At 32.2% G+C, this 22,650-nt stretch overlaps 1 protein-coding gene and 1 long non-coding RNA gene across 3 annotated transcripts; one reads left to right on the forward strand and one right to left on the reverse strand.

The window, feature by feature from the left end:
* Nucleotides 1-1,289: 1,289 nt before the first annotated feature.
* On the forward strand, nucleotides 1,290-10,873 carry LOC121229283 (indole-3-acetaldehyde oxidase). The gene is made up of 10 exons (XM_041113110.1): nucleotides 1,290-1,564; nucleotides 5,323-7,029; nucleotides 7,115-7,368; nucleotides 7,496-7,705; nucleotides 7,865-8,083; nucleotides 8,323-9,288; nucleotides 9,627-9,722; nucleotides 9,954-10,052; nucleotides 10,227-10,416; nucleotides 10,506-10,873. The coding sequence occupies exons 1-10, from the start codon at nucleotides 1,399-1,401 to the stop codon at nucleotides 10,724-10,726; spliced, it is 4,128 nt and encodes a 1,375-aa protein (XP_040969044.1). The 5' UTR covers nucleotides 1,290-1,398; the 3' UTR covers nucleotides 10,727-10,873.
* Nucleotides 10,095-12,347, reverse strand: LOC107959241 (uncharacterized). Of its 2 annotated transcripts, XR_005927005.1 has the most exons (3): nucleotides 12,219-12,347; nucleotides 11,643-11,952; nucleotides 10,095-10,740 (listed from the first exon to the last, which is right to left on the reverse strand). It is a non-coding gene; the product is annotated as an uncharacterized lncRNA (long non-coding RNA). The 2 variants fall into 2 exon arrangements; XR_001700779.2 differs by lacking the exon at nucleotides 10,095-10,740 and having other exon boundaries at nucleotides 11,585-11,952.
* Between the last annotated feature and the right edge of the window lie 10,303 nt (nucleotides 12,348-22,650).

Below are 22,650 nucleotides of genomic sequence, written 5' to 3' on the forward strand. Positions count from 1 at the left end.
ATATTAATACTAGAAAAGTAATAGAGTATATCGTGGGTCAAATTAAAAAGAAAAGGAAAAGATATCAATTTATATGATATTTAGATAAATAAATTGATTTTGACGAGAAAAAAATAAAAAAAAAGTCCTCCAGGGCGTGTCACAGAACAAGTTTTTTTTAATATATTATTATTTTTGGTTGGATGATTTTTTTTCTAAAACACATTTGTATTTTTTATTTTATGTTGTTTAAATTTTTTATTTTTATTTTTAAATTAATACTTTTATTTAATAAATATATTATTTTCAAGTTTTTATTTTTAATTCATCTTTTTAATTAATAAATTTTATTTAAAAAAATTAAATATTATTGCAAATTATATAATAAAAAATATTTTTTTTTGATAAAATTGATATTTATCAATATGTTAAATATATTTTATTTTTTTACCTTCAACTAATTTTTTTGATATATAATATTTATATGTCAAATATTTATTTTTTATACTTATATTGTGGGTATGATGATTTCTAATATTATAAAATCAAATACTTGTTTCAAATATCATTATTATTTTTATATGTAAAATATGTTAAATATAATTAATTTTCATCTACATTGTGGCTATGATATTTTAAATATTTTTATGTGTGAAATATTTCAAATAGACATACAACAAAATATATAATACTAAAATTTACAACAATCATGATATGGATAGAAAAATAAATATTACATATATAAAAATTATATTTACTAAAAATAATGATATTTAACCTTTTTTTATTTTATTTTATAAATAAAATAGTTATTAATTAAAAATATTAATTAAAAAAAGCTTGAAACAATATGAAATAAAAAAAATACATATGTGCTTAGAAGATGAATCAAACTTGGGACTCAATGATAAAAATACTATTATTTAACCATCTAATCAAAAGCTAATGCGTTACAAACAATAATTAAAAATAAAAGTAAAGCTCGAACCAACATTAAATAAAAATACAAATGTAAATAGGAGAGGAATTAAATCACTAAATTTAACCATGTAACGAAATGAAATAATATGCCAAAAAAATCAGAAAGCAATATATTTTCCTTAAATATTAAAAAAATGTATATTTCCCTACATATTTTTTTAAAATCAGCATTTTCTTCAAATTTCCTCGTATATCTTGATCTCATAATACATTATTTAAAAATTAAATAAATTATTATTTTATAATAAACTTCCATCTATCAATAAATTTATAATAATTAATGATTTTTATTAAAAAATTAATTTCCTTTATTTTACCCAAGAGATGACATTGCAACCGAGGCTTTTATTATTATAATAATTTTTTTTCAGGATGATTTGCCTTTATAGTTGTTAGTTTCTGGCCAAGATTTATACGAGTAGTCTTTTCAAGGGAGAAATGGGCGAGGTCGCCGGCGGAGAAACAAAACAATCGAGCTTGGTTTTCGCTGTTAATGGAAAGAGGTTTGAGTTATTTGATTCTGATATACATCCTTCCACAACTTTGCTCGAGTTCTTGCGTTCCCACACTCACTTCAAGAGTGTCAAGCTCGGCTGCGGTGAAGGTATTTATTTTTTTCTATTGCCTGCTATGGATTTTTCTTTTTTTTTTGAGTGAAATCTTCTAACTAGATGAAAAAGATTTAAAAAAAAAATACATATATTCATATAATAAGGAATAAGGATATGCTTGAGTTTTTCATGCTGAACTTGTTTTTGCTTGATTGAATATGATTAAAATCTTACCCAACTATAATTAGTTTTGAATGAAACCAATGAACTAATTTGAAACTACAAGAACTTGAGAACTTTATCATAAGAATCGATAACCGAAATCTTGACCCGAATCTTTATACTCGCCAAGTTTCATGTATCAATGATTACTATGAAACATTATTTTATCCACGTTTGAATACATAGTTTGGGCTAAATAAGTACTATTTTGAAATTTATTTAGTTCTTTAGGCTGGTTTTAAAATTGTTTAAAAAAATTCGTTGAGTTAAGCGAGCTTTTTGAAAAGAGTATTCAGCTAGATAAGCTTTCCGTACAAGAAAGTTTCTCTACACATTTTTTCTTTAAGTTGTAATTTTTGACTTTTTTAATATAATTAATTTTTTTGGTTGAATGATTAAATGTTTGTAGTTTTTTTTCTTAAGTCTTAAGTTTGATTCCTCTCCGACTCATCTTTATATTTTTTATTTCATGTTGTTTTAAACTTTTCTTTTTTAATGAATGTTTTTAACATATTAGTTAAATAATAATGATTTCATCATCGAGACGCAGGCTTAATCTCTCTTTTCTAAACAAATTTGTAATTTTTATTTCATACTGTTTCAAGTTTTTTTTTTATTTTTAATTAATAAATATATTGTTTCAATTTTTTTATTTTAATTTATTTTTTAATTAATAACTCTTTTATTCATAAAATCAAATAATTATTACAAATATGATTATTTTTAGTAAATTAGTAGATATTTTTGTATGTGTATTTAAAATATTTCGCATATAAACATAATGATATTTCAAATAATTAATTGAAATAGTTCACATATAAAAATATTTGAAATATCACTCATAATGTAGATGAAAAAATAATGATATTTGAAATATTTTACATATAAAAATAATTATTTCATTTTATAATTTTAAAAATCACCATACCCATAATATACGTGGAGAAAATAAATATTTGAAATATAAATATTATATATAAAAAAATATATCAAAAAAATTAGTTGATATTTATATTATATATAAAGGAGTTTTTAATTTTAAATATTTTTAACAAAATGATATATGTAAAGTATATATTTTTACTATATAATTACATATTTATTATTTGATTTTATGAATAAAAGAATTATTTAATTGGGTCTCAATGATGAAATAATTATTATTTAATTATTTAACTAAGATTTAACTAAGGAAGCTAAAAAGAACAAGCTTAAAACAACATGAAATAAAAAATATAAATGTAAGTGGAAAAGGAATCAAACTTGAGACTTAAGTCAAAACCACTAGCATTTAACCATCTGACCAAAGAAATTAATTAAATTAAAAAAGTCAAAAACTGCAAACGTCCAGCAAAGCAAGCTTTCTTGACACATGTATGAAAAGTTCGCCCAACTAGACGCGCTTTCCAAAAAGCTTGCCTAACTGGATGAACTTTCTCTCAAAATTGACCTATTTCCTTAAATAAATTTAAAACTGTAAATAAATTTCTTAATTGGCCTATAGGCCTTATTTAACCCAAAGATTGTATTGCGAATAATCACAAGCTAAGCCTACCATAGGTAGGGGTTTGTCACTTAAAATAGCTAATTTGTAAACAATACTAAAATTTCATTTTGGTTTTTAAAAATGTATATAATGATAAATTTAGTTGTTAATATTTATTTTTTTTATTAATTTGATCTTTATTTTTTCTAGCTAAATTTAGTTTTTAACATTTTAAAAAAAATTAAATGTTATCTTTTGACAAAATATAAACTAAAATATAATATGAATAGTAAAATGAAACACATAATCAATAAGTCGAATATTAGAACTACTGAACTTTTTAACATGTTAACAATACATTTACACAATCTCCAGTACTTCTAGACATGCCGAGCTCCACGTATTTTCATAGGGATTGATTCCGTAAAATAGAAATCATCGAAACACAATCTTTGTGGGATTGTAAATATTGTACCAAAAAGATTTTTAGAGTATACTGAATTAGTATAGTTATATTTCTCAACAACACAATTTCAAGTAAGACATGAAGTGTTAGATAATTTCTTATTTGTTGATGTATAATCATGTATCATGCAATAGAAAATTCTTCAAATATAATATAGGGGTGCTATTATTGATTTGGGTCTAAATTTGAAAGATCAAATAATTTATGATTCTAATGAGTTGATATATAATAATTGTATGTAATAATTTATAAATTGATACAATGAAAATATATTAAACATAATTACTTAAATTAAATATACATAAAATACAAATATTTTACGAAAGATTAACATTCCTGATAAATTTGACTATCCTTGCAAGTTGCGACTGTAATGTGAAGAAATTTCTTTGTTTAGTAAATGGATACTCTCCCCCTACATATATTATTTTTGTCATGGGTTGTCATCTTTATTGTTTTTTATGGTCAGAAGAAAATTAAAAAAATCAATAATTAATATAACCCGAAATTCAAACTTCTAGTTGAAAGTAAAAAATTTAACTTTTCAAAATTTTATATTATCCAACCTTATATTTATTAAAATATTAATATTTAGTATTTATATTCAACATATATCTTAATATACATATGAGAATATAGATTTTCAAATATATCAAAATTTAAATATATACATATTAACAGTCATCCTAACGGTATAAACTTCCATATTGTTTTATCAGCTCTCCCTTTAACGGTTAATATCACCCCCTCAACCAAAAGAAGAAAAAAGCACTCTTTATCTGTCAAAAAAAAGTACTCTTTAGCATGATTTAAAAAAATATGTTTGAGATTTGAGTTATTAGTCTAAATTTGAAGATCGATGTGATGGTTGAAAGATTTCAAATAAAAATATTAAATTAAAAAAATGATATTAAACAAAAAAAATTAATAAATACGAATAAAGTTTGAAATCCAAATCCATACTTTGAGTTTGTATTAATCATTTATAATTCTAAGCAAACTTGAGCAAAGTTTAAGTATAAATTATATTAAATACCATACAATGGCATGCTTGTAGCTAACCTAACCCGACGGATGAACTGCTGTTAACCCAACTCGAAAAGATTCTCGATTATTCATGTTTAATACACTAAATAATAATGTATATCTTAAATTTTGCATTAAACTATGTTTGTTATTAGTAAGGGCTCATATTCTGAACATTTTAAGATGGAATAGAGTTGGAACCAAGAAAAAAGAGTAGAAAATAGACTGGTTTCTTTTTTTGGGTACAAATTACAATGGTGCTTTAAAATATTAATGTCTGATGTTCCAAATCTATATACTTAAAATCAGTTCTGGAAGGTTTTAAAGTTATAGTGATCAAGTTTTTATTATGTGAGTTCAGCACTGCAAGTACTAATTAGCCTCAGTTCAGAATTCTTAGTTTTATAAAACAGCATAGCAAAAGAAGCCTGTTTGGCATATGATATCATGTTGCCATTTGTTAGTTTAATGTCCCGAAAGAGTTCAATGCATGCTTCATATCTGGGGATACTATTTTACAGTTTTCTGTTGTAACAGTTGCTCATGCTTTAACAGTTTTGTCTTAAGAAATTTGGATTCATAATTGCTGGTGTTTTTTCCCTGTGTAACAGGAGGCTGCGGGGCCTGTGTTGTCCTACTGTCCAAGTATGATCCGGTGCTCGATCAGGTTGAGGATTCAACTGTGAGCTCATGCCTCACACTGCTTTGTAGTTTAAATGGATGTTCAATTACAACAGCTGAGGGAGTTGGGAATAGCAAGGATGGTTTCCATCCTATTCAAGAAAGGTTCGTCGGATTTCATGCTTCTCAATGTGGCTTTTGTACTCCTGGAATGTGTGTTTCTCTCTATTCAGCTCTTGTCAATGCTGATAAGACTAATAGGCCCAAACCCCGTCCCGGATTCTCCAAGCTGACAGTTACTGAAGCAGAAAAGGCCATTGCGGGCAATCTTTGTCGCTGTACCGGTTATCGACCAATTGCTGATGCTTGTAAAAGTTTTTCTGCTGATGTTGATATGGAAGACTTGGGATATAATTCCTTTTGGAAAAAGGGAGAAAGTGATGAAGTAAAGATGAGTAGATTACCTGCATACAATCATAATCATGCAAGTTCTAAGTTTCCCGAGTTTCTCAAGAAGGAAATCAAGGCAGGTGCCAATCTGTGTTCTAAACTATATCACTGGTATAGTCCTACTAGTATTGAGCAACTTCAAAGTTTTCTGCAAAAGAATGAGGCCGAGGATGGAACCTCAATGAAGATTGTTGTTGGTAATACCGGAATGGGATATTACAAGGAACAAGAACACTATGACAAATATATTGATTTAAAGCATATTCCCGAGCTCTCAATCATCGTGCAAGACCAGACTGGTATAGAAATCGGAGCAGCTGTGACTATTTCAAAGGCTATTGAAGCGCTGAAGCAAAATAAGATAGGTGATTTTCCCCTAGATAGTAAAACTGTGTTTAAGAAAATTTCTGACCATATGGAGAAGATAGCATCAGGGTTCGTAAGGAATTCAGGTAGTGTGGGAGGAAACTTGATGATGGCCCAAAGGAAACAGTTTCCATCTGACATTGCTGCCATATTACTTCCTGTGGAAGCAATAGTGAATATAATGATAGGCCAGAAACTTGAAAAGTTTACACTGGAAGAGTTCCTTGGAAGGCCTCCTTTGGATTCCAAAGCCATTCTTTTAAGCATTAAAATTCCGAGCTGGGAGTCGACAAAGGATATTTCATCTGAAACTGATACTAAGTTGCTATTTGAAACTTATCGTGCTGCACCGCGTCCTCTTGGAAATGCACTGCCCTATTTAAATGCTGCTTTCTTAGCTGAGGTTTCCTTTTCCAGAAATTCTACAGGAGCTACTCTAAATAACTGTCGATTAGCTTTTGGCGCTTATGCTGCCAAACATCCCATTAGAGCAAGGACAGTTGAGAAGTTTCTGATTGGAAAGGTTCTAAGTGTCAGTGTCCTGTATGAGGCTATTAAATTACTTGGAACCACTATAATACCAGAAGATGGCATCTGTAGTCCTGCTTACAAGTCGAGTTTGGCTGTTGGTTTTCTCTACGAGTTCCTGAGCCCCTTAGTTCGCACCCCTGATGAAATCCCCGGTGATCAGTTCAATGGATATAATAGTGCTTTGTTACATGTGGACTACAATAATGAACTGAAAGAGAACTGTGATGAGTTAAATGGAACCAAAATTTCAACATTGCTGTCATCTTCAAAGCAGATCATTCAGTCAAGTAACGAGTATCATCCAGTTGGACAGCCAGTTACAAAAGCTGGAGCTGCCATTCAAGCTTCCGGTATGTCATATTCGATGCTAAATTCTTTTAATCTCAGTTTGCTCTATAAAACCAGACTGCGTTTCTGACTCAGCTAACCATGTAGGTGAGGCTGTTTTTGTGGATGACATTCCAGCTCCGAGTAATTGCCTGTATGGAGCATTTATTTACAGCACAGAGCCTCTAGCACGGGTGAAGAGCATATCATTTAAATCTGGATCATCACCAGTTGGAGTCACTGCAGTTATTTCTGCCAAAGACATTCCTGGGAAAAATTTAGGTTGTAGATCAGTATTTGGTGATGAACCTCTATATGCAGATGAGCTCGTACAATGTGCAGGAGATCGGATTGCCTTAGTGGTAATTCATTGATTTCATCATTATTGAAAGCTAATTATGCTTGCTGTATAAGATTTTAATGTTTAGTTTCATTAACTGAACGGAATTTTCACTTTCAAGAACTTGATCATTGAAATGATTCTTTCAGGTTGCAGATACACAGAGACATGCAGACTTGGCAGCAAACCTTGCAGTGATTGATTACGACAAGGAGAATCTAAATCCTCCAATTCTATCCGTCGAAGAGGCTGTCAAGAGAGGTAGCTTTCTTGAGATCCCTCCTTTCCTTTACCCTGAACAGGTAGGTGATTTTTCGAAAGGAATGGCTGAAGCAGACCACCAAATTCTCTCTGCCGAGGTAACTTCCACAGTCTGTTACTACTTACTACTATTATTCTGCATTGTTTTTTTTTTTTTAATATCTGATGCTGCTACCGATCGCACAGACTGATTGCTTTGTAGAGCCATTAACTTCGATCATGGATTCAAATACTTGTTTTTGAATTGTTACACGTAGATCAAACTTGGGTCACAGTACTATTTCTATATGGAGACACAAACTACTCTAGCTGTGCCTGACGAAGATGACAGTATGGTGGTGTACAGCTCTACTCAATGCCCTCAAATTGCACATGAAACATTAGCTCAATGTCTTGGTCTTCCCGCAAACAACATTCGTGTTATTACAAGAAGGATTGGAGGAGGTTTTGGTGGAAAGACCATAAGAGCAGTCTCTGTGAGTATCATTATCTTTTTTAATTTATTATACCTCTTATTTCACTGTAAAAGCTAAATATTTGAGTTTATGGACATTATTTAGTTACAAAGAAGAAAGAGTAATCAGAGCCATTCATGTTTGCTTTGATGAAGTACTTTGCATGAAATTAACTGCAGTTAAATGCATAGCATCATGCTAACCAGTCTCTGATCTCTAGTCTATTATACGTATCACTGAAATTTATTTCCTTCATATAGGTTGCTGCAGCCTGCGCTGTTGCAGCTTACAAATTACAGCGACCAGTTCGGACATATCTGAATCGCAAGACTGATATGATAATGGCAGGAGGAAGGCATCCGATGAAAGTAACATACACTGTAGGATTCAAAGATAGTGGGAAGATTACAGCCCTAAAACTTGAGATATTAATCGATGCAGGTGTATTCCAAGATATCAGTATAATGATGGCACATACTGTAGTCGAGACACTTAAAAGATACGATTGGGGTGCTTTGAATTTTGATGTAAAAATATGCAAAACAAACCTGCCTAGCAGATCTGCAATGAGAGCCCCTGGGGAGGTTCAGGCATCTTTCATTGCCGAAACCATAATCGAACATGTAGCATCAAGTCTTTCCATTGAGGTGGACACCGTCCGAAGTATCAATCTCCACACATACGGCAGCCTCGGCTTGTTTTACAAGAGCTCTGCAGGTGAACCATTACAGTATACTTTGCCTGCAATATGGGATAAGTTGGCCGTTTCTTCAAGCTTTCACCAGAGGACTGAAATGATAAAAGAATTCAACAGATTTAATAAATGGAGGAAACGAGGGATTTCGCGTGTGCCGATCGTGCAAGAAGTGATTGTGAAGCCAACTCGTGCGACAGTAAGCATCTTAAATGATGGATCCATTGTTGTTGAAGTTGGAGGGATTGAGATGGGCCAGGGTCTATGGACCAAAGCGAAACAAACGGCTGCATATGGTCTTAGTTTGATAAAATGTGATGGCAGTGAAGAGCTTTTGGATAAAGTAAGAGTTATTCAAGCTGATACATTGAGTTTGATTCAAGGGGGTTTCACTGGTGGCAGCACGACATCAGAATCGAGCTGTGAAGCAGTTAGGCTTTGCTGCAATGTCTTGGTTGAGAGACTTACAGCTCTTAAAGAAAAGTTGGTGGAACAAATGGGATCTCTTCGATGGGAGACACTGATTCTTCAGGTATGAACTAGGAATTTATTTAGCTTTTCCACTTAGAAACTAGAGGCATTGAAGAAGTTATCCTCATCTTTATAATTTACAATTATTCTAAACCCTTTTGTTAGTTTTACATATTGTTAAAGTTCTAATGCAATATGAGTGCTTAATTTGTTCTTGAGCACCTATAGTTAGCGATTAAAAATCAGATGTCAGTCGAATCAGTTGATTCAGAAATATGTCAGGTCTAGTAAGTTATATAGAACCAGATTTTAGCAAATAACTATCTACTGGTTCAATCTCCAGTCCAATTTCAAAAATATTATCTATAGTCACTTCTTTCAAACTAACATAAAATGCAGGCATATGTCGCTTCTGTGGACTTATCGGCAAGTACACTTTTTTTACCGGATTCTACTTCCAGTCAATACCTAAACTATGGTGCAGCAGTGAGTGAGGCAAGTTTCTCTATAGCCCCTCTAGTGATTTCAAACACATAAACAGCTTGGAAAATTATTGACTGTTGAACATATATCCATATCTCGCACCTGAACTCTTCCGTAGAACATATAGCACACTCGTTGCTCTAATAACCTTCATGTATCTTCGCCATTCGTCATTTGCATAACAAATCGTATTGCCTTCTTGACTTTCCATTTTACTAATTCTGAAGCTATGGCTCATTGCAGGTGCAAGTGAACCTTTTAACTGGGGAAACCACAACTTTGCGCACAGATATTATTTATGACAGTGGCCAAAGCTTGAATCCTGCTGTGGATTTAGGACAGGTTAACCTCTTTACAATCAAGACTTTTCACTTTTCTTAAATATTTTGTCTTCTACATTTGCTCTTAACACATATTCGAACATGGTTATGACAAATATATATTGAGCATACCCTTGAAGACATATCTTGGACTCATCTGAGTCGGGTTAACAAAGGAAACAAATGCGTTTTGCAGATTGAAGGAGCTTATGTTCAAGGAATTGGATTCTTTATGCTTGAAGAATACCCCACAAACTCGGATGGATTAGTGACAGCAAATGGAACATGGAGTTATAAGATCCCTACAATGGACACCATTCCTAAACAATTCAATGTCGAAATCCTCAACAGTGGACATCATCAAAAACGTGTGCTTTCTTCAAAAGGCAAGCTCTAAGATTCCCATCAATATTCATGCCATCTTGCTTTGTGAAATGAATATGGCAAACCAACAGCATTCATTCTTGTTTTGCAGCATCTGGTGAGCCGCCATTAACGCTAGCGGTTTCAGTTCACTGTGCTACAAGGGCGGCCATAGTTGAAGCCAGGCGGCAACTTGCTTCATGGAGTGGCTTCGACAAGTCTATCTCGGAGATATTCCAGTTGGAGGTTCCGGCCACCATGCCAGTTGTGAAAGAGCGGAGCGGGCTGGACAGCGTTGAGAAGTTCTTGCGATGGACAATGGGCACAAAGTGAGGCCATCCTACGTGCTGCATGTATAAATTTTAGCTTCCCACTGTTTAAATTTATACAAGTTTGTGTTCAAGACAAGACGTACAACTACTCTATAAACACGAAAATAATTACAAAAATATGACAGATCAAAGGTAATTAGGATACAAATATAACTTGGGAGGTTTGTACATGTTGTCTTGCTTCAAAGATCCAACCCATATATGTAAATTGACCAAAAGATAAGAACTTTTTGATGGGGCTACGAGGTGGGAGAAAGGAAACTACATATGGCTTAGGAATAAGACGGATAAAGTTGATAAACGAAGCGTATTGAAGGCCAACTATCGGAAGGAAAATGAGATGCAAACCATCAACAGGAAGTCTTCGTACTCTTAGATATGAAAAGCATGCATGTTGCAGTCAGATCGGATTAATTGATATTTCAGTTGAGTAAAAGAAAAAATCAATTGAGCAACAAATTATGAATTATGGTTAAATTGCAAATCAAATGAACCAGTAAAAAATAGGGCCAAAATTTCCCAGCTCAAACTTAAAATATCAACTCTTTTTCTAGCCCAAATCCCATAAAAACTGGTCCAAACCCTTCAAATTTACTAAATCCAACCCTACCCCCAAAAGTAAAACAAAGGCAGCCCTTAATGTGTCGGAGTGTACCCCTGAACCAAAACAAAATGCAATAGCTTTCTAATTTCTTTGGCCTTCGCTGGTTTCTTTTAAACCTTTGAACTGTCTAAATTTATTGATTTTTGAGATTTGTTTTTATCATTGTCTTTGTTCACTCTTTATTCGTTGCACCTTCAACCCTTTGAATACAACAAGATAAAACTAGAGAGTGTTCCGAAACTTTGAGTTTGAAGATTAAAGAAAACATTAAGATTCAAGATTAGAGAAAAAAGAACAGAAAAAAAGAAATTACCATAAAAAAAAACAAGGCTTGATTGGTTGTCATCAAGATTGTTGTATAGCCCAAATTATGCCCGGCCCAAAACCAAATAAAACAATTACAAAACCCAAACAGCAGGCCCAACTTCCACATCAAATGACCCAAACAATAAAAAACCTAAAGCCCACCTAGCCCAACAAACTAAACATTTTCAGCAGCCAAAAAACCCTAGTCACCAAGTTTTCAGCCGCCACTCCCCTTAGCCTTGGCCATCACGCGCGCCACCACCACCGTTCGGGGCACCAACCACCGGCCTTCCATGCGCCTGACACTCATCTGTCACCTGCAAAGAAAGATTCGCACGCAAGCAGTAAAAACGAGAAAGAAAAACGACAAAAAATAGGAGTAAATAATCTTGTAAATGGCTTTAAAAGCCACAATCTCATATTTGAACAGGGGGTTTTTTTGTTTTATTTTTGGTAGACAAAAAAGAAATCTGAAATACAAAGAAAAAAAGGGTTGCAGAATATTAATCAAAAATTTTCAAAGCAAAGAGAGGTTAGATTCTTGATTGCAAGTCTGAACGGAGTTAGAATCCGAATGGACCACCTTCCGTCGGCCACCGTTTGCGGTGGCTACATGGTGGCTTGGGTTTGTCTTCTTTGGGTTTGAATGGATGAAAGCGGCTAGGGTTAATATCAAAAAGGGGAAGGGTTGATTGATCTGTTAAAGAGGGTTTTATATGCTTGAGGATTGGGGGGTATTTTCCTAATTAACCCTCCATTTCCTTTGCATATTTCATTTCAACCCTTTTGTTTTTTTTAATTCGATTTAAATTTCAATTAGCCTTTTATTTTATTTTATTTTATTTTAATTCATTGGTTCATTCATTCATTTATTTGTTTGTATATGTTATTCGTTTATATATTTATGTTAATTCTTGTACTCAATTGTTAATTGTTCCTCCATTCTTTTATTTCATTATTATCACCTTATTACTTGTCAGCTTTTTATAATCATTCATTTATTCATCACCTTTTTCATATATTTTATATTATCGTCAACTTTAAATATTTTACATATGTTATTTCTTTTAAATTTTTATACGTATTAATCATTTTAAAATTTTTATATACATCTTTATATTTTAAGTTATTATGTATATATACGTATATATTATTTATCTCAATATTCTATCATATTATCTAGTAGTATCGTTTTATATGATAATTGCGTTAAATTCTCTTTATTGTTTGTTATAAACTTTTCTACTATTATTAATTTTAAAATTTCATATGTTATTTATATTAAACTTTTGTATATATCTTTTATATGTTAATGATTTTAAATTCTTTTATTGTTATTTGTTTTGAACTTTCTATATATTATTTATTTTAAATTTTTATCTTAAAATTTTACTTTGTATTATATTTGTATATAAATTTTCATTTAAACTCTTTTATACATTTTTATTTTATTATATGTATATATATTATTTATATTAAACTATTTTTTATTATCACTGCTATTATTCTTATTTTTATACTATTATTTTTATTGATAACATTATTATTGTTATATTTAGTATTATTATTGCTTTTATCATAGCTACTACTACTATTATTATAGTTTTTTTTTTGTTGCTCTCACATTTACGTATTTCTTTTTATATATAATACATTGATTCCATTTCATCATTTTATTATTTATTCGTTTATACATTTATATAATTTCAAACTTTGAATTCTTTGTTACTTTGTATCATTATTTTGTTTCATACAATACTTATTTATATTTTTACTATTATTGTTATTTTATCATTTTTATTTAAATTACAAATTTGTGTGCATATTTTACATAATACTTATTTGTATTATTTTTATTATCATCGTTATTATCATTATTATTTTAAAAAATATAAAAAAAATTCACTTGATGCTTCTTTATTCATATGTTTATTTGCTTATTCTCAATTTAAAAGTTAAGTTTTCACTATAATTTTCTTTATTATTTCATGTATCATTGTATTTATTTTTATTTTGTTTTATTGTCATCTCACTATATATCTATTCATTTATTCATATATGTCTCTATATACCTGCAAGTTTATGTTATTCATTAATATTATTGTATTTATATCATCTTCGTTATTATTTTATTACGTACATCGATATTGCAATTTGTTTTCTCATTTTACCATAAAATCATAATTACATTAATTTTTTTTACCCGACACATAAAATTGTGCTTTCTAAAGTAAAGCAATATTTTGTATTTGAAAATTCGTGAAATCGTGCTCTAACTTACTGGGTTCCAATTTTTTCTCGTTTAATCTAAATAACAGCATGTTCTTTTAAATCATAATACGAGTTTTAAATAAAATGCTTACTCTCTGAGATTTGAGGTGTTGTGTCCCAACTCACTGGATATAATATCTTATTACCTCGAGATAAGATTTTTTGCAAATAAGGCAATATTTCGTGGTTGAAAATTTCGAGAAATCGTGCCCTACGTGTTGGGTTTCGATTTATCATTTGACCAAATAAACGAATATCATTTTTAAAATTTCAATGCATGAGTTTTGAAAATCATGAGATGATTTTGGGTATCGATGGTTGGAAATGTCGTTTCCTACGTGTTGGATGTGATATTTTACTCCTTCGAAATAAGAGAACCTTAATATCCACTTCAAGTTAGCTAAACATTCATAAAAAGGGATCGTATTTTAAAATTTATTTTAAATCTTTTTTAATTTTCGATATTAAGACATTAATTAATCAATTAGGTACCAATTTTGGGCGTTACGAGGGTGCTAATCCTTCCTCGTACGTAACCGACTCCCGAACCCGTTGTCTCAAATTTCGTAGACCAAAATGTCGTTTTAATAAATTAAAATGTTTTATTAAAATAAGGGTGACCCGATCACACCCAATACAGATCGGTGACGACTCCCGTTTTAATTTTCACTTTCAAAACCAAAGTCGATTCCCAATTTTTTTCAAAAAAATGGTTTCCACAATTGTGATTTAGAGGTGTAAAAGTATACAAGAAAGTTTGAAGATAAGAAACGGTTCCAAACAGAAAATAAAGAAGACTCACCAAAAAAAGTAAAAGGAAGATAAAACTTGAAAGGAGATGGATGGGTTTTTTACCCAATTGGGTTAAAAAATTTTTAAAATATCAAAATAGGGTGTCAAATACATTATTTACGGAAATGGTTGTTTTTTTGGGTCGAGCCTACCTGACAGGCGCGACCCATTTTTTTAATAATATAATTTTATTTTTTTTAAATATTATTATTTTATTATATTTTAATAATTTTTAAATTTTTAAAATTCAGTCGGGTCAAAATCGGGTCGAGCCAAACCCGGAGGCGCGGCCATTCGCTCCTGCAGCAGAGGCGCGACTTCCCTGCAGCCCGCCACGTGTCCCTGCCCCCCCACCCCCCCATCCCACCTGTAGAGACAGAGAGAAAAAAATTAAATTTTGTAATGGGGGACCATATAAGCACCGGTCCCCCAATTTTGTGAATGCAGCAGCAAAGAGAGAAAAGAAGAAGAAAAAGAAGAAGAAGAAGAAGAAGGAGGAGGAGAAAGAAGAAAAAAATGTTAGTAATTTTTTTATAATTATTTTAAGATTAAAATGTTAGTAGTTTAGTGTTATGTGATAATTTTTAGTGTTTGTAATTATTTTAAAATTAAAAAAAGTACATTTAAAAAAAAGTAAAATATTAGTAATTTAAGAGTGTTATGTAATTATTGTGCTTGAATATAGTTTATTAGTTGCTAATTTTTGTTTTTGTTTTTAATACTACTTGTCAAGTCTTGCTTTATTTGTTTTTTAATTTAAACTTTTTTTGTTGAATTTTCAAGTCCATGATTTTTGTTTTACTTTTATCTAACATCCTATTTTGGTGTTTTAATTTTTTTTAGCCTAGTTGGGTAAAAAATCCCATTATTTTGCCATTGATGCTCGATTTTGATAGCTTGATGGCAGCCTCCCTTTTAAATAAATATATAAAAAAATTAATATTTTGCCAGTTATTGTCCATTTCCGGATTTACTTGGAATCAATATTTTTTGTTTTTTATTTTAAAAAAACTTTACTAGCATTCACTAGAGGTGATCATGGGCCGGGTCGGGCCAGGTTTGGGCCGGGCCCATACAAATTTTTAGGCCCGGCCCCGGCCCGGCCCATATTAATTTTTTTTATTTCATTAAATAAAAAAATTTAAAAATATAATAAATCAAATATATTTAAAAACATAAAAACAAATATTAAAACAAATAAAAATAATACTAAAACAATTCTTAAAACAATACACAAATTAATAATATAATAAAAAATGGTTATATTAAAATTTTAAAATAATTAAAAATAAAAAAAATATATTAATATATAATTCGGGCCGGGCCGGGCCCGGGCCAAAAAACTCTTACCCGAGGCCCGGCCCGTTTTCTAAACGGGCCTCATTTTTTTGCCCAAGCCCATTTTTCGGGCCTATATTTTTACCCAAACCTTCCCATTTTTCGGGCGGGCCTTCGGGCCTGGCTGGGCCGCCCAGCCCATGATCAGCTCTAGCATTCACTTCATTGTTAACAAAAAGTGAGAAATATAGTGACTAATACATTCTAAAAAATAAAATAAAAATTTATACCTATGTAAAATGTATAAACTTGAGAGTTAATCTTTTCAAATATTCTTAAATTATAATTTAATTTAATTTCAAACTTTTAAAATTAATTAAATTTACCTATGTAAAGTGTTAAAAAATAATTCTTTTAAATTTTATAAAAATTTAATCAAAACTTAAGGAAAAAATAAAATATTTTTAAGAGTAAAATAGTGTTAGAATTAAGTGACCCAAATTCTTATTTAAATAAAATACGATGGAAAATAAAATAAAAGTAAAATCCATATAGAACTAGACTTCTTTTATTTTATTTTAGAATAAGGTTTTTTAAACCTTATTAAACTCCATCTATTTTATATTGGTTAGGATAAGGTGTTTCAATTCTAGTAGAATATGGCTTTACAAGCCTATAAATAGACATAGTTTATTCCTCTTGTATTGATTCAAATTTTCGACATAGTGAATTTTCTTTTCCTCTGCCCGTGGTTTTTTTCCCGAAAGGGTTTCCACGTAAAATTTGTGTGTTCTTTATTTATTTTATTTTATTTTATTTTTCACAAATTGGTATCCGAGCTTCCGGGTTATTCATCTCGATCACGGTAATGGCGTCTTTGAAGTATGAAATTCCGCTGTTGGATCGCAACACCAGATTTGCGTTGTGGCAAATTAAGATACAAGCAGTTCTTGCACAGATGGATCTGGAGGATGCCCTGCTAGGGATAGATAAGATGCATTCGACATTAATAGATGAAGAGAAGAAGCGTAAGGATCGAAAGGCATTAACACAATTACATCTGCATTTGTCCAACAAAATTTTACAGGATGTGATGAAAGAGAAAACTGCCGCTGCATTATGGAAGAGGCTAGAACAAATATGTATATCGAAAACTCTAACAAGCAAGTTGCATATGAAGCAGCGTCTTTATGCTCATCGTTTGGAGGAAGGTGCGTCTATACACGAACACTTAACAGTGTTTAAAGAAATTCTCTCAAACTTGGAGGCCATGGAGGTTCAGTATGATAAGGAAGATCTAGGGTTGATTCTACTTTGTTCGTTGCCCCCGTCTTATTCAACCTTTAGAGACACGATTTTATATAGCCGCGAGTCTCTCACAGTTGATGAGGTTTATGATTCTTTAACCTCGTATGATAAGATGAAGCATCTTCTGGTTAAACCCGACTCTCAGGGAGAGGGTCTCATTGTTCGTGGGAGACAAGATCGAAATGCTGATGATGATCGTGGTAGGACACGGGAACGAAATCCTCGTGGTAAATCTAAGGGTAGATCGAAGTCTTCAAACAGAGGTAAAACTTGCAACTTCTGCAAGAAGAAAGGGCACATTAAAACTGAGTGCTATAAGCTACAAAATAAGATTAAAAGGGAGGCTGCGAATCAAAAGGGAAAACAACCAGAAAATTCCGGTGAAGCTGATGTTGTAGAAGACTACAGCGATGGTGAACTTCTAGTCGCTTCTGTCAATGATTCTAAAGTAAGCGAGGAGTGGATACTTGATTCAGGCTGCACCTTCCACATGAGTCCCAATCGGGATTGGTTTACAACTTATGAAACAGTATTTGAAGGTGTTGTTTTGATGGGAAATAATGCTTCATGTAAAATCGCAGGTGTTGGAACAATTAAAGTTAAGATGTTTGATGGAGTTGTCAGAACACTTAGTGACGTGCGGCATGTTCCAGAATTGAAAAGAAATTTAATTTCGTTGAGTACTCTTGATTCAAAAGGGTACAGATACACAGCTGAAAGTGGAGTTTTAAAGATTTCCAAAGGGTCCCTTGTTGTGATGAAAGGGCAGAGAAAAATATCCAAGTTATATGTTTTGCAGGGTTCTACTGTTACTGGTGATGCAGCTGTCGCTTCCTTTTCCTTGTCAGATGATGATATTACTAAACTTTGGTATATGCGCCTAGGGCATATGAGTGAGAATGGCATGGCTGAATTAAGCAAAAAAGGACTTCTTGATGGGTAAGGAATTTGCAAACTGAATTTCTGTGAGCACTGTGTTTTTGGGAAGCAAAAGAGAGTTCGATTCACTAGAGGAATCCATAACACGAAGGAAACGTTGGAGTATATTCATTCTGATCTGTGGGGGCCATCTAGAGTGCCTTTGAGAGGTGGAACTAATTATATGCTAACCTTTATTGATGATTTTTCCAGAAAAGTTTGGGCGTTCTTCCTGAAGTAGAAAAGCGATGTGTTTTCCACATTTAAGTCTTGGAAAATTATGATTGAAAAACAGACGGGAAAACAGATAAAATACCTCCGTACAGACAATAGCTTAGAGTTCTGTTCTGATGAGTTTAATAGATTGTGCAAGTCAGAAGGGATCATGAAACACTTGATAGTTCGTCATACTCCACAGCAAAACGGCGTTGCAGAACGAATGAACAGAACGATCATGGAGAAGGTTTGATGTATGTTGTCAAATGCCAACTTGCCGAAGTCATTTTGGGCAGAAGCAGCCTTTACTGCATATTTTTTGATCAACCGATCTCCATCCGTTGCCATTGAGAAAAAGACTCCACAAGAGGTATGGTCTGGTAATCCTGCTACTTATTCTGATTTAAAGATTTTTGGGTGTCCTGCGTATGCTCATGTTGATAATGAAAAATTGGAACCGAGATCCATTAAATGCGTTTTTCTTGGTTATAAAGCTGGTGTAAAAGGCTATAAGTTATGATGTCCTGAAAATAGAAAAGTTGTGATTAGCAGAGATGTTGTTTTTGATGAAACTGCTATGCTACCTAACTTATCTGTTAAAGACTCTTCCAATAAAGAAAACCAAAAGCAGGTGGAGCATCAGATTAATACAGAATCAACTCCTCAAGCCAGTACAAAAATTGAGAATAGAGTTGCTTCTTCACCGCAATACTCTATCGCCAAAAATAGAACAAGAAGAGAAATTAAACCTCCAAAGAAGTATGCCGAGGCTGATCTAGTTGCTTATGCTTTAAATGTGGCTGAAGATATAGATGCGAATCAAGAGCCATTTAATTATTCTGAGGCGATTAGCTGTGAAGACTCAGAAAAGTGGATGTTTGCAATGCAAGAGAAGATGGAATCACTCCACAAAAACGGAACATGGGATCTTGTAAAACTTCCTAAAAGTAAAAAGGCTGTTCGTTGTAAATGGGTGTTTAAAAAGAAAGAAGGGACTCCAGGAGTTGAAGAACCCAGATATAAAGCAAGGCTTGTTGCAAAGGGTTACAGTCAAATTCCAAGAGTGGACTTCACAGATGTGTTCTCCCCAGTTGTTAAGCATAGTTCGATTCGAGCTTTGCTTGGTATTGTGGCCATGCATGATTTTGAGCTTGAGCAGTTAGATGTAAAAACTGCATTTCTGCATGGAGAACTTGAGGAGGATATTTACATGCAACAACCAGAGGGTTTTACAGTCTCAGAAAAAGAGGACTATGTTTGCTTGCTGAAAAAGTCCATTTACGGTTTGAAACAGTCACCAAGACAGTGGTACAAGAGGTTTGATTCCTTTATGACTTCTCATGATTTCAAAAGAAGTAGTTTTGACAGTTGTGTCTACTTTAAGAAAAACAGTGATGGTTCTTTTGTGTATCTACTTCTTTATGTTGATGACATGTTGATAGCAACAAAAAATAAAGTAGAGATAAGAAAGGTCAAAGCCCAACTAAGTGAAGAATTTGAGATGAAAGATTTAGGACCAGCAAAGAAGATACTTGGTATGGAGATCCTTAGAGATAGAAAAGTAAGTAAATTGTACCTAAGTCAGAAAGGGTACATTGAGAAAGTTCTTTGCAGGTTCAATATGCAGAGTGCTAAGCCTGTTAGTACTCCTTTAGCAGTTCATTTCAGACTTTCATCAGCTTTGTCTCCACAATCAGATGATGAGATTGAGTACATGTCACATGTTCCATACTCTAGTGCAGTAGGATCTCTCATGTATGCTATGGTTTGTTCACGTCCAGATTTATCATATGCAGTCAGTGCAGTTAGCAGATACATGGCGAATCCTGGTAAAGAATACTGGAAAGCAGTTTAGTGGATTTTAAGACACTTACGAGGTACTACTGATGTTTGCTTACAGTTTGGAAGAACTAGAGATGGAGTCATTGGGTATGTTGATGCTGATTTTGCTGGAGACCTTGATAGAAGAAGATCTCTCACAGGTTATGTCTTTACAATCGGAGGTTGTGCAATCAGTTGGAAAGCCACTTTGCAAACTACAGTCGCTTTGTCTACCACTGAAGCTGAGTACATGGCGATTACTGAGGCTTGTAAAGAAGCTGTTTGGTTGAAGGGACTCTTTAGTGAAATTAATGAAGACCTTCAAATCAGTACAGTATTTTGTGACAGTCAGAGTGCCATCTTTCTTACAAAAGATCAAAGGTTTCATGAGAGAACAAAACACATTGATGTTCGGTATCATTTTGTTCGTGATATTATTGCTCGTGGTGATATTGTTGTGAGCAAAATTAGTACTCATGAAAATCCTGCAGATATGATGACTAAGTCACTTCCTATAACCAAGTTTGAGCATTGCTTAGACTTGGTTGGTGTTCATTGTTGAAGTTAAACCCTTAAGGGGTTTTATGGAAGAGGTGGAGAACTTGTTTATTGAAAGTTCGCGATGAAGAACTTGTTCATTGAGAATTTGTGTCAAGGTGGAGATTGTTAGAATTAAGTGACCCAAATTCTTATTTAAATAAAATACGATGGAAAATAAAATAAAAGTAAAATCCATATAGAACTAGACTTCTTTTATTTTATTTTAGAATAAGGTTTTTTAAACCTTATTAAACTCCATCTATTTTATATTGATTAGGATAAGGTGTTTCAATCCTACTAGAATATGGCTTTACAAGCCTATAAATAGACATAGTCTATTCCTCTTGTATTGATTCAAATTTTCGACATAGTGAATTTTCTTTTCCTCTGCTCGTGGTTTTTTTCCCGAAAAGGTTTCCACGTAAAATTTGTGTGTTCTTTATTTTATTTATTTTATTTTATTTTATTTTTCACAAATAGACTATTAATAAATTATGCTTATATTTTAACTTGTATAAAACACATAACAAGAGAAATAATATATATTAAAGAATTAAACACATTAATATAAATGATATGTTAAAATGCATTTGGCTTTATGATTGGAAGTAATGTAGTACTTTGCGGTTGAATAGATGCATAATTGACTAGTTGAAAGTGAGTATATGAGAAATAAGTTACTTTGAATATGGAAAGATGTTGAATAAACGATCTAAAGAGAGTAAGAAATAAAATTAAATAATTCTAAAGAGAGTAAGAAATTTTAATGTAATTTTGATATAATGTAAATTTATAATTTTTATTTATTTGATAATTTTAATTGCAAATTTACAGCAAATGGGTTCGTTGATTGATAATGAAAATAAGGGTCACATATTGAGTAACATTAATGAAATGGTAATGAAAATTTTATTTGATAGTCACATTATTTGTTGAATGAAATTATATTGTATTAACCATTTCGTAAATATAATAATGTCAGGTCGAGTACCGCGTATTGAGGGGTCGTATTTATAATGTAGGGTTTCAGCCTGATGAATGCGTAATACCGTTCTTAGAGTTAGCAGGGTTCGAATCAGCGGCATTGATCCGGACTTTTGATCTGCGATATGACTTAATTTCTGCTTTAGTCAAGCGATGGCGTCCGGAGACGCACACATTTCATTTGCCATGCGGGGAGTGCACCATAACTTTAGAGGACGTTGCAGTACAGCTGGGGCTCCCCATCGACGGGAACGTGGTCACGGGCGTAAGTTCGATCTCGAGGCCGGCTCGCCTTTGCTACGAGTTACTTGGACGCTCCCCAAGTGAGGGGAAATTTGCCACATTGCGGGCCGGGGGTGGGGGGCAGGGACACGTGGCGGGCTGCAGGGAAGTCGCGCCTCTGCAGCAGGAGCGAATGGTCGCGCCTCCGGGTTTGGCTCGACCCGATTTTGACCCGACTGAATTTTAAAAATTTAAAAATTATTAAAATATAATAATAATATTTAAAATTTAAAATAATAATATTTAAAAAAAATAAAATTATATTATTAAAAAAATGGGTCGCGCCTGTCAGGTAGGCTCGACCCAAAAAAACAACCCATTTCCGTAAATAATGTATCTGACACCCTATTTTGGTATTTTAAAATTTTTTTAACCCAATTGGGTAAAAAACCCGAGATGGATACATTTATATTATCTCGTAATTTTTTATATTGACAATCTCATCATTAAATTTGTTAATATTTAATTTAAATGAATCTCTCTTCAATTTTAAAGATTAAAATATGAAAAAAGAATTTAAAGGAAATTATTTTTAAAAAATAATAATATAAATTTTGAAATTTAGGTGGTCTATTTATTATGCCACCTTGAATTGTGAGAAGCAT

This window comes from Gossypium hirsutum, chromosome A05 (genome assembly GCF_007990345.1).
Source record: "Gossypium hirsutum isolate 1008001.06 chromosome A05, Gossypium_hirsutum_v2.1, whole genome shotgun sequence".
Taxonomy (NCBI): Eukaryota; Viridiplantae; Streptophyta; class Magnoliopsida; order Malvales; family Malvaceae; genus Gossypium; species Gossypium hirsutum.